Source organism: Procambarus clarkii, chromosome 6 (assembly GCF_040958095.1).
Source record: "Procambarus clarkii isolate CNS0578487 chromosome 6, FALCON_Pclarkii_2.0, whole genome shotgun sequence".
Classification (NCBI taxonomy): domain Eukaryota; kingdom Metazoa; phylum Arthropoda; class Malacostraca; order Decapoda; family Cambaridae; genus Procambarus; species Procambarus clarkii.
In genome coordinates, this window is record NC_091155.1 from 24923200 (window position 1) to 24936932 (window position 13733).

General features: G+C 43.9%; 1 protein-coding gene across 1 annotated transcript; it reads left to right on the plus strand.

The window, feature by feature from the left end:
* The first annotated feature begins 453 nt into the window (after positions 1-453).
* On the plus strand, positions 454-2848 carry LOC138355625 (DNA-directed RNA polymerase II subunit RPB1-like). Its single transcript, XM_069310946.1, has 2 exons — positions 454-534; positions 2243-2848. Exons 1-2 carry the CDS (start codon positions 454-456, stop codon positions 2846-2848), a joined length of 687 nt encoding a protein of 228 aa, XP_069167047.1.
* Positions 2849-13733: the final 10885 nt, after the last annotated feature.

Below are 13733 nucleotides of genomic sequence, written 5' to 3' on the forward strand. Positions count from 1 at the left end.
CTAGTGGGCGGCGGTAAAAAGTTACTTAGCTAATCTTTCATCGGGGTTCACTTTCATGACTCAATTATGTTCTATAAAAGACTGTTGAAATACACTGTGTTATAAGCCATGGACAGCTATAGCAGCCTATCAGGGGTCTATAACGAGCCGGGCTAACAGAATTTGGGGGTTCAGCCTATTATATACCTCTGTAACCTTTCTCATTACCATCCACAGGATGGGTTTTGGGTTCAAACTGGATAGGCACCTAATTGGATAGGTATGGATTGCATTGCCGCTCACGGGACGGAGTATGGGGTCCACTACCACCCACAGTATGGGGTATGAGCTGAATCATAAATAAAACTAAGCCAACCCTATTGGGCTGTTTTACAAGCCCCCCAACCAGCTTACTACAAGGGTCACTAACACCAGTTCTCTCCCTCTCCTCAGTCATCCGGCTACACTCCCCTGATGTACGCCGCCAGGGAGAACAAGCCGGCCTTTGTTGATCGTCTTATTGACTTCGGCTGCAACCCCAATGAAAAGAACAAGGTAGGTGACGAAATCTATGCATCTCTTCCCAGCCGGGAAGAGCCATGTCTACCCTGGGTTAACCACGTCTAACCTCAGCCTGGGGTTAGCTATATCTATCCTCAACCTGGGTTAGCTATATCTATCCCCAACCTGGGTTAGCTATATCTATCCTCAACCTGGGTAAGTAACATCTATATCTACACACACACAAATTTGCTTCAAAAGAAAATGAAAATTACTCAAAATTGACCAGTAAGCCGTAAATTCGAGAGATAAAGCAGGTCGATGGTTGTGGATGATACGAATTAGAAAATAATTTCAGGATTTTGCTCTGATGTCTGGATCATGCAGGCTGTTGCTGCCTTCAGAATGGTATAGATCGCTCGGTTAAGATGACACAGGAAAAAAAAATAACACATCTTGCAGAAGATTGCCCACCACAGCGCCACCAGAATAATTATTTAGAAGACAAATTCTTATTTAGCAATAGCCATTCATTTGATTGTTCTTCATCCAAAGATCGCCTGGCTTAACTTACTCAGCAAATCTGAGTAACCTTTCTGGAGAATAATCACCAATTGGTTCAGCTTAACTCATTTTAATAGGGATGTTACTAATTTTAAGGTGAGGCGGGTTGACTTGGGCAGAGGTGAACTACAGTTATCTGATCACCTCGAGAAGGGAAGGGTAAAATATTTGCAAGGACATGATCACAACATACAAGATACTGAGGGGAATAGACAAGGAGGAAAAAGAAGAACGATTGGACGTGGATGTATATTGGAAACGCTACTAAGGAATGTAAAGAAATACTCATTCTCTGTACGGGTGGTCAATACAATTGAAATACATTGAAAGAAGAAGTTATAAAAGCCACCTCCATCCACAACTTTATGACCAGATTCGACAACAAATTCGAACATCAGGAAAGTTAAATGTTAATGATACACAAAACTAGTATGAGGGGCAGAGAGAGCTAGAGGTCACTCCCACCTAGTCACTGATCTTGGTTATCTTGAGGGTATCTTGAGATGATTTCGAGGCTTAGTGTCCCCGCGGCCCGGTCCTCGACCAGGCCTCCACCCCCCCCAGGAAGCAGCCCGTGACAGCTGATTAACTCCCAGGTACCTATTTACTGCTAGGTAACAGGGGCATCAAGGTGAAACTCTGCCCATTGTTTCTCGCCGGCGCCAGGGATCGAACCCGGGACCACAGGATCACGCGTCCAGTGTTCTGTCCGCTCAGCCACCGGCTCCTGTAAGTGCTGGTAAGCAGCGATACAGGCACCCATTCACCCAATCACGTGGGCTGGACGGTAGAGCGCCGGTCTCCCTTCATGCAGGTCGGCGTTCAATCCCCGACTGTCCAAGTGGTTGGGCACCATTCCTTCCTCCCGTCCCATCCCACATCCTTATCCTGATCCATTCCCAGTGCTATATAGTCGTAATGGCTTGGCGCTTTCCACCGATAATTCCCTCCCTCCAGTCACTCATTCACCCCTGTCACCCATACACCCTTTAACCTGCACCCTTAGCTACGATAACAATCATGACAACTTAAACGTAACAATCTCTAACCACCACCACCACCACCACCACCACCACCACAATCACCCTAACCCCCATCACCCTACAACACCCTCAGCACCACCTATGCCACTTGCATTCATGCAACTCTACCACCACTACCACTTTCAACTCCTGTCCCGAGCCTACGTAGTCTCCAGTCCCACCAACGCCACCTTCGATCCATCTACGCCGCCTCCGACCCCACCTACGCCTCATCTGACCCCACCTACGCCTCATCTGACGCCACCTACGCCTCATCTGACCCCACCTACGCCTCATCTGACCCCACCTACGCCGCATCTGACCCCACCTACGCCTCATCTGACCCCACCTACGCCTCATCTGACCCCACCTACGCCGCATCTGACCCCACCTACGCCGCATCTGACCCCACCTGCGCCGCATCTGACCCCACCTACGCCGCATCTGACTCCACCTACGCCGCATCTGACCCCACCTACGCCGCATCTGACCCCACCTACGCCTCATCTGACCCCACCTACGCTTCATCTGACCCCACCTACGCCGCATCTGACCCCACCTACGCCTCATCTGACCCCACCTACGCCGCATCTGACCCCACCTACGCAGCCTCTGAACCCACCTACGCAGCCTCTGAACCCACCAACGCCACCGGAGACCCCACCAACGCCTCATCTGACCCACCTACGCTTCATCTGACCCCACCTACGCCGCATCTGACCCCACCTACGCCGCATCTGACCCCACCTACGCCTCATCTGACCCACCTACGCAGCCTCTGACCCCACCTACGTCACCGGAGACCCCACCTACGCAGCCTCTGACCCCACCTACGCCGCTGCTGAACCCAACAAACATTAGTTTTGCGTCACGATTCTCGTAGATAATTTTCTCTGCCTTACCTGTGCGTAATCAAAGATGATCTTGATAAACGATCTACTACTCGCTCGCTCAGGAATATAATCGAGCAATTTCGCTAAACGACCTGGCCGGCGTACACGGTACCAAGTCGACCAGACCGGCGTAGTAACAAGTCGACCTGATTGGCGTATATGATAACTAATCGACCAGACCTGCCTTGACGGCAGAAAGCAGAGCAGATTTGCGTATGCGACAGCAAGTCCAGCACATGACTTGGTTCTAGAACCACTACTGTTCCTATTTTAATGTGACTGACCTACACAAGGGAGTGAGCTCGCGCATGTCCATGGCTGCCGACAACGCATGGCTAAATGAAGAAATATAAAAACAGAGGAGGATTGTACAAAGTTAAAGCAGAGCTTGATAAATTCCGGGAGTTGGCTAGCAAGTGTGGGGCCGGGAATGGGGGTCTAGAATTCATTCCCAGTAAGTGTAAGGCAATGAAAATGGGAGAAGGAGAGGTAAGGCCAGGACGTGTCTACACCACAAGCTTTAATCTCAAACATTTGAAAACGGGAAAATAATTCGAACATTGATACCAGAGGCAGATAAGCAGGGTGACATCGGCGGCATATCGGAAGCTGGCAAATAATGGAACGTAGTTTTGGAAACTTAAACTCAAGACTGTTTCAAGGCAATCTACACAACCTTCGTTAGACCAGTACTAGCATATGCAGCGCTGGACTAGTAAAGCATAAAACCAAAATTTAAAAATTGCACATGTTTGCAACGAGATTAGTGCCAGAGTTAATAGGGTTAAGCTATGAGGATTGTCTAAGGTAACGCAATCTCACAACCCTGGAGAAGAGAAGAAAACCGGGGATATGATTCTGACATACAAGATACTGAGACAAGGTGGAAAGGACAACTTGTTTAAATTGAGACAAATCAAAACGAGAGGAGCCAAGTGGAAGGTGGGAATGTGAATGATAAGAAATGTATGGAAATACTCGTACCTGAACGGGCGATCCATTAGTGGAAAGCACTGAAAGAAGAAGTGTTGGAAGCCACCTCCATCAACAATGTTAAGGCTAGTGATAAGGTGATAAAGATAACCTCAAGAAGATAGTGTTAAATAAGGAATTCGAAGAGATATAGGTACATCACTAGTAATAGGCTGGGTATAAAAGAGCAAGATATTCCTTCCCTGTAATCACATAAGTACACACACACACACACACACACACACACACACACACACACACACACACACACACACACACACACACACACACACGAAAGTGACGCTGGCCAACAAGCCGACACAAACATGCAGATACCCATAGACAGACAGCCACAAACAGCTACAGACAGACAGACAGACAGCCAGACAGTCATCACTTCAACACAAACAGAAATAAGATAAAACAATGTGCCTTCCTCCCCTCAATTACGTTCCTGGAAACAATTCACTAAAGAAAATAAATGCGTTAATTCCCTAATTAGTTAATTAATAAAGGGATCCACTTAAACAATCTCTTCAGTGTAATCAAGGTAATTGCAATCGACCTAATTGCAAATAGTTTAAATCAATCATTAGTGTAGCATTCATAAGGTTTCAATTATCTTTAACTAGCCATTTGTGTAGCTAATATATATATATATATATATATATATATATATATATATATATATATATATATATATATATATATATATATATATGTCGTACCTAGTAGCCAGAACTCACTTCTCAGCCTACTATTCAAGGCCCGATTTGCCTAATAAGCCAAGTTTACCTGAATTAATATATTTACTATAATTTTTTTCTTATGAAATGATAAAGCAACCCATTTCATTATGTATGAGGTCAATTTTTTTTTATTGGAGTTAAAGTTAACGTAGATATATGACCGAACCTAACCAACCCTACCTAACCTAACCTAACCTATATTTATAGGTAAGGTTAGGTTAGGTAGCCAAAAAAAGCTAGGTTAGGTTAGGTTAGGTAGGTTAGGTAGACGAAAAAACATTAATTCATGAAAACTTGGCTTATTAGGCAAATTGGGCCTTGAATAGTAGGCTGAGAAGTGCGTTCTGGCTATTAGGTACGACATATATATATATATATATATATATATATATATATATATATATATATATATATATATATATATATATATATATATATATAATATATATAATATATATATGAATATGTACAGACCTGATTGTGTAGTCAGCCTTGAATGCATCCTGTTTCAACTACAATCACCCTTAATTGTGCCTCACGTGAATATGTGTTTCGCATGAATATGTGGTTTGTATACGTGGCTCACATGAATATGTGGCTTACCTGACATATAACAAGTCAAAAAGTTCAATCATTCAAATTAAATGTATATAAAATACCTGTAAGCTTAAATTACGAGCCGCTTTAAAGGCGGACATATGTTATCAGCCTGACGCGAGTCTTCCTAAAACACAGATTTAATCAACTTGAAATGGGGGAAAAAAAAGATGAACCCAAACTAGAAGTTACCTTCAAGGACGTAAGAACGTACGATTGTAGACGTTTACCTTCAAGAACGTAGAAACATACGATTGTCGGCGTTTATTTTTCAAGAACATACGATTGTCGGCGTTTATTTTCAAGAACTTACGATTGTCGGCGTTTACTTTAAAGAACGTACGATTGTCGGCGTTTATTTTCAAGAACGTACGATTGTCGGCGTTTTCCTTAAAGAACGTACGATTGTCGGCGTTTATTTTCAAGAACTTACGATTGTCGGCGTTTATTTTCAAGAACGTACGATTGTCGGCGTTTTCCTTAAAGAACGTACGATTGTCGGCGTTTATTTTCAAGAACGTACGATTGTCGGCGTTTATTTTCAAGAACTTACGATTGTCGGCGTTTATTTTCAAGAACGTACGATTGTCGGCGTTTTCCTTAAAGAACGTACGATTGTCGGCGTTTATTTTCAAGAACGTACGATTGTCGGCGTTTATTTTCAAGAACGTACGATTGTCGGCGTTTATTTTCAAGAACGTACGATTGTCGGCGTTTACTTTAAAGAACGTACGATTGTCGGCGTTTATTTTCAAGAACGTACGATTGTCGGCGTTTATTTTCAAGAACGTACGATTGTCGGCGTTTATTTTCAAGAACGTACGATTGTCGGCGTTTATTTTCAAGAATATACGATTGTCGGCGTTTTCCTTAAAGAACCTACGATTGTCGACGCTTATTTTCAAGAACGTTCGATTGTCGGCGTTTTCCTTAAAGAACGTACGATTGTTGGCGTTTTGCTTCAAGAACGTTCGATTGTCGGCGTTTTCCTTAAAGAACGTACGATTGTAGACGTTTACCTTCAAGAACGTATGATTTTTGGCGTTTTCCTTAAAGAACGTACGATTGTCGGCGTTTACTTTCAAAAACGAACAAACGTACGATTGTAGACGTTTACCTTCAAAGAGCGTACGATCATGGTACGACATCCTTAAAAGAACGTACCCTTACGAGCCTTCAAAGAACGTAAACACACTTGAACGCATTAACCCTCAAAAAACGTGCGTTCGTAAACCTCGAAGAACGCATGCTAATGAGCCAATAGTTCTCACAAGTTACAAGAACAAGTTCACTTGTTACTAAACACTAACTAGTACGTTAGTTAATTACTTCACTAACGAAAGACTGCTAAAAATACTATTTTCTTCCACAATCCTGAAATTTCTAGTCGAAGAAAACAATGTACACAATGAAACCACAATAGCGTGGTTGATCTACGAGAAAATCTTTGGAGCAGGGCGGTGGACTCAAACACGCGGAGGCCTAGGACGCTAGCCAGAGTCCTCTAACTAGCACCACATTTATAGTGAACAAATCCACAAGGGCCATGATGAGGGTTCGAATCTACGTCCGAGAGGATCCCAGACGCGCCTTAATCGACTGAGCTACGACATCGTCAAAAGAATTGTAACTGGGAGCTCAACTTGACCTACTATTTATAGTATATATAAGAAAATATATATATATTAAAGAGGCCGGAGGCGTTGCTTCGTCTCATTAAACAGTTAACAGTAAAAAAAAAGTGGACCAATGCCTTTTTTTATGTTGTTACATGTATGTTACTTAGAGTTCATTATGTAGGGTGTAAAAGTGGGTCAGTCAGCTTTGTTGAAGTGGAGGCGTGACCTTGTATTGATACCGGGTCACGCATGCGCTCTTCATAGTTCCCGCCTTGCATGCCCATTGCACCCCAGGGACTTGAGTTGCAACCGTTCGACACAATCCTGCACCTCAGTCTCGTGTGTAGACACACACACACACACACACACACACACACACACACACACACACACACACACACACACACACACATATATACACACACACACACACACACACACACACACACACACACACACACACACACACACACATATATACACACATATACACACATATACACACATATACACACATACACACACACACACACACACACACACACACACACACACACACACACACACACACACCTTTTAGCACCCTGTGCTAGTAGCAGAGATTGCATGACCTTTGACCTGTACTAATGTATCTAAGAACAGTGAAAACATCAGACTTAAACAAAATCAATAAAATAATAAGAACCACTTTATTTTTTTGTATCATAACGTCAATTTTTGTTATAATCAAAAATAATAAAATTATCTATAAGCGTGAACTTTTGGGTTATGATTTAAGACAATATGATGAAAATTTTCAATAGTCATTGATTAACACATCAACACTTACTACCACAAAGGTTTCAATTCGTTTGTAAATGCCCAACCACTTATGAACGAAGCTTTTAAAAGTAAAGTTAAGAGATGAAGAAGTAAATTTACTTAATTTACTTAATTTACTTAATTTAAGCCCCGCCAAACTTAAATAACATACACACGTATAGAATATAAGACTATATATACACATGTATAGTGTAAAAGAATTTATATACACACACGTATAGTGTAAAAGAATTTATATATACACACACGTATAGAATACGTGACGTGATGCCACTATGGTAACTGACAGAGGCAGTACAGACACTAACAAACCCACTAACTATCCAGTAACACAACATGCAGTCAGCAGGTCACAACAGCATGGCTGAACACTAAGACATCCCAACGCACTAATGTGAAAACGAAGCAATTGTCGACGTTTCCGTTCCTTCTGGACACGTTATAATGGTCCTGGTTTTGGGTGTCCTAATACAGCGTAGTAACAACGCAAAAAAATACAATCGTATTACAAAAATACAATTTTGTAATACAAAATACAAAAAATAATTACAATGTATTACAAGTGGAGCCACACAAGGCTCGAGTCAACCTACGTCGAATCAACGTTTTTGGACTTGGGACTTGTCGACCAGGACCTGTAACTTGTCGACCAGGACCTGGAACTTGTCGACCAGGACCTGGAACTTGTCGACCAGGACCTGGGACTTGTCGACCAGGACCTGGAACTTGTCGACCAGGACCTGGGACTTGTCGACCAGGACTTGGGACTTGTCGACCAGGACCTGGGACTTGTCGACCAGGACGTCGTGGAGTGACTCTCACTGCCTCCTGAAGCTCCGAGTCCGCATATTCCGCCGGCAGACAGGCTGGAACGTCCCTACACTGAACAGGGTGTGTAGGGAAGCCAAGCATACACACACACACACGTGAGCCAGATCATGTATAGTCACACAAGTAAGCCAGGCCATGTATACTCACACAAGTGAGCCAGGCCATGTATAGTCACACAAGTGAGCCAGGCCATGTATAGTACCTCTATCATGCACCAGTGAGCAAGTGGAATATATTACAGGTGTAAATGTGACGGGAACGATTACATGGGGACGACTGACCCGTCGCTTAGATAATAACCCAAGGCAGACGCACTCTATTCTGGATGCAACAAGCTAAGTTATCTCAAGAATTCCTCCACCCAAACCATTATCTGTTAAGCGATTTGTTTACGGTAAAACAGTCACTGGAAGTAGAACCACGCGGCACGCACGCACGCATACACACACACTGTGGGAAAATGAGGAAATTGTGAGGGAGGGCCCTGGTGGCTGAGTGGACAGCGCTCGGGATTCGTAATCCTAGGGTCCTGGGATCGATTATCGACGATGGGGGAAATAAATGGGCATAGTTTCTTTCATTCCTGATGGGTCTGTTCACTTAGCAGTAAATAGGTACCTGGGAATTAGACACCTTCTACGGGCTGCTTCTTGGTGTGTGTGTGTGTGTGGAAAAAAATTGATTTACAGTTGAGAGGCGGGCCGAAAGAGCCAGAGCTCAACCCCCGCAAACACAGCTAGGTAAATAAATACACACACACACACATACAGACACACACAAACACACACACACACACAGATATTAGAAAGAACTTTTTTAGTGTCAGAATGGTTGACAAACGGAATGCATTAGGAAGCGATGTGGTGGAGGCTGACTCCATACACAGTTTCAAGTGTAGATATGATAGAGCCCAATAGGCTCAGGAACCTGTACACCTGTTGATTGACGGTTGAGAAGCGGGACCAAAGAGCCAGAGCTCAACCCCCCGCAAGCACAACTAGGTGAGTACAAGGTGAGTACACACACACACACACACACACACACACACACACACACACACACACACACACACACACACGTACACACACACACACACACGTACACACACACACACACACGTACACACACACACACACGTACACACACACACGTACACACACGTACACACACACACACACACACACATATACACACACACACACACGTACACACACACACACGTACACACACACACACACACACACACACACACACACACACACACACACACACACACACACACATATACACACACACACACACACACACACACACACACACACACACACACACACACACACACACACACACATATACACACACACACACACACACGTACACACACACACACCACTAAAACTCTCGACTAACCAAGACAGAAGTAGACATATTTCAGCAGCTCTGGTTTCTAAGAAGTAAATAAGATTGTGGAAAAGACAGCCGCCTGAGCTATCTGGGAACATCTGTTGTGTGGAGATGGAGAGAGTGATAACCCACACGCCCACTCCAGGCGGGCTAGTAGTCCTGCTTCAGGTCGTAGGCTGATGGACGGCTGAGGACTGATGGTATCACTTCAGTGTGTGTGAGTGTGTGTGTGTGTGTGTGTGTGTGTGTGTGTGTGTGTGTGTGTGTGTGTGTGTGTGTGTGTGTGTGTGTGTGTGTTTTATTATTATTTTCTACCACAGACGTGGCCACACATTTACAATGCTAAACAGCATATATACATTTTCTTCTGTCCTGAACAAATCCAGAAGGGCCGTGACGAGGATTCGAACCTGCGTCCGGGAGCACCCCAGACACTGCCTTAATCGACTGAGCTACGACAGTCGATTCTACGATGTGTTCTTCTGTCCTCCATGGACAGGGTTAGAGAAGTGTTAAACATATAGTTCAAGAGTTTATTGAACAATCAACCACAGGTGATTCGGTGCTTTTAAAATGCTAAGCTAACCTACATACGTGAATACATAGATACACAGATTTACGTATGCCCTACATAAAGTGTTCTGTGTGTGTGTGTGTGTGTGTGTGTGTGTGTGTGTGTGTGTGTGTGTGTGTGTGTGTGTGTGTGTGTGTGTGTGCGCGCGCACGCACGCGGGCACGTGTGTGCGTGAGGGTTTAAAAAAATAAAAATAGTAGGCAAAATTAATACGAAAAAAATTAGTGTCATCACCAGGCAAGAAGTCAGTTATTATGTGCTTGTCCACGAGAGGGTTCTGGGGGAGCTTCAACAAAAGTACAATAGTTGTGTCAAGACCAAAGCCTTTTTTGTGCTTTTTTTTGCACCTGGTCTGCTTTTGCTACACGTTACAGGGGAAGGTTAAGGTCAGGCGATGTGCTGCGGTACATGGGGGGGGGGGGGGCAAGGGGGGGGGGCAAGGGGGGGAGGGGTTCGTGTGTAGGGGGGGAGGGGGACTGTACTATCCTCCCCCCTCCCCCACTTTCAGCTTATTCATTCTCTCTCTCTCTCTCTCTCTCTCTCTCTCTCTCTCTCTCTCTCACTCTTTCTCCCTCTCTCTCTCTCTCACTCTTTCTCCCTCTCTCCTAAAATTGAAAACGTGTTTCCTCATTTTATCTGCCATATTTGCATTGTTTAGCTTCTATGCATATATCCTCTCGATAAGGTACTTCTCAGATTCTACCTAAATATCATGATTCAAACTTTTCATCGAGTATTTTCAATGTCTGGAACACGATTCCTCCATTTCTACGTTTTGTTCATTGTCCTAAGATTTCGTTCCGTCAGGCTGTCCCTGTAGTGTCTTTTCATATCTGGTACCAGTCTTGTGGTAAACTTCTGGACATTCTCAATAAGTGCGGGGCACCATGCAGGTGCTGCATACTCTAGCCCTTGTCGAACACTTGCTGTGTATAGAGCACTTGGGACGTACCATCTACCTACCTTTGTGTAGCTTCCGGGGATCAATGGCCCCGCGGCCCGGTCTCCAACCAGGCCTCCCTGTAGCTTCATGTTGGCTATCTGGAGCCTCGCCAGCTTGGTACATGTTGTTGTCGTCAAGAATCATCTCAAAGATGAGCTGAAGACGTGGGGAGAAGACATCGTGGAGAGTGTCTTACAAGGCGCATGATTGTGACACAAAGTAGTACTATAAACAGGGTGGTTAGTCGCATGCACTCGTCCACGCACTCATGCACGCACTCACGCATACTGGCGAAGCGTAAACGCACTTACAAGCGGATGCACGCTCGCTCACAAGTTTCATACACACAAACTCACACACACACACACACACACACAGAGTGCCCAAATGAGCCACAGAGATATTAGAAAGAACTTTTTTAGTGTCAGAGTGGTTGACAAATGGAATGCATTAGGCAGTGATGTGGTGGAGGCTGACTCCATACACAGTTTCAAGTGTAGATATGATAGAGCCCAATAGGCTCAGGAACCTGTACACCAGTTGATTGACGTTTGAGAGGGTTGAGAGTCGGGACCAAAAAGCCAGAGCTCAACCCCCGCAAGCACAAATAGTCGAGTACACCCATGCACGCTGGAAACCGTGGCTCACACAGACACACACCCAACACATATATCCCTCACGCTACCACACCCTCCTTCATTAGCGTTATGACAATTACTGGCACTTGAGCCAAGCAAATATCATCTATTTCCATCAAGACAGAGCCCCCACTCCCACCAACACCTGCCAGCCTTTGTTTGGCCTTCCTTAAATACCCACAATGAAATCACAACGACGTTAGATATATGGAAAAAAACACATTAAATTCATATGCCTAGGAGGTGTCCAGAGTCGCAGGTTCGATACCATTCAACGCTTTCGTAATTTTCGAATTTGCTACAGTTGGGTAAATTATTTTTAACCTTTAAATCAAAGCGTCGCTAACGATTCAATATGTGTTACGAAAGAGATGAATTGCAATAGTTGGACGGTGAATGGGGCTGTTTAAGCATAGAAACTGTTAGTTTTTTTCTGTGTTTTATACATGTTTTGTACACGGACTTTGCAAGCTATTGCCTCATGTTTCGAGTGGGCTGCTCATCCTGCTTCTTGGAATGAGGTATGATTAGATATTGATGAGATGATGACAGACGACGTTTTAGACATATTCCTGATGGTTACACTTACAAAACTTCACTAAGGCTTACTTACACTTACAAAAGTTGACCAAGGCTCTTGTTCAGTGTCTGCTGTTTTAAGCTGGGCGAGGCTTCGTCTATGGTCTGTGTTCCCAGATTAGCCTTGGCTAGACTAGAACTTAGATCATAACAGGCTGTATACATGCTCGTTAAGGGACCTACCTGTTCTGCCTCGCCATCATTATCGCTTCTGTTCTACGTGTTCATTATTTAACCTGACTTTCGTGTTAATTATCGAGTCAGTTCTTCAAATTTATCCTCTAGTTCACTTAATAACACCGCTGGCTCGCACGCACACGTTAGGCAAGAAAGACTCCAAACATGGAGAAAGGAAATAGGCAATGATGGGGGAAATAGGGAAGAGAAGAAGAGAGTGATGACTATGGAGGAGCAGAAGCAGTGACTGAAGGATAGAAGGAGAGGATGGTTGAGGATAGAGAGGAGACATTTGAGAAGAGAATTAGTGCCAGGGTTACTGGATGTCGAAAGAACAAGAGATTGTTGAGTGTTGATTGTCTATTACAGAGTGCAGGACAAGAGAAAGGGGGGGGGGGGAAAGAGGGGCTGATCAATAATACTAAAACTTGAGACCTTCGCTAAAAATTAAAGATATCACACTAATTATTTTGACTTCTCGTGGTAATGAAAGCCAGAACAGAATTGCATGTCGTTTAGTTTTCGCCCTCAGTCTGGTGGCGTGAATTAGTGACTCCCGCAACAGCTAACAGCGGTCATTATGATGTACACGTTACAGCTAACACAATCACTACAAAAGACACGTTACAGCTAACACAATCACTACAAAAGACACGTTACAGCTAACACAATCACTACAAAAGACACGTTACAGCTAACACAATCACTACAAAAGACACATTACAGCTAACACAAATAATTATAAAACACAAGTTACAAATTAACACCAATCGTTAATCAAAAGCTTACAAAGATATATTTATATATTCTCTATTGTTTTGTGTAATAGATTCTAAGCTTATCTCTTCTACCTCCTCCTCCTCCTTCTC

Bases quoted from the DNA above. Each gene is read 5' to 3' on its own strand.
- LOC138355625 (XM_069310946.1), top strand. From the start codon at position 454: ATGTACGCCGCCAGGGAGAACAAGCCGGCCTTTGTTGATCGTCTTATT. The intron at 535-2,242 runs GTAGGTGACGAA...CGTAGTCTCCAG, and splicing joins ACCCCAATGAAAAGAACAAG to TCCCACCAACGCCACCTTCG.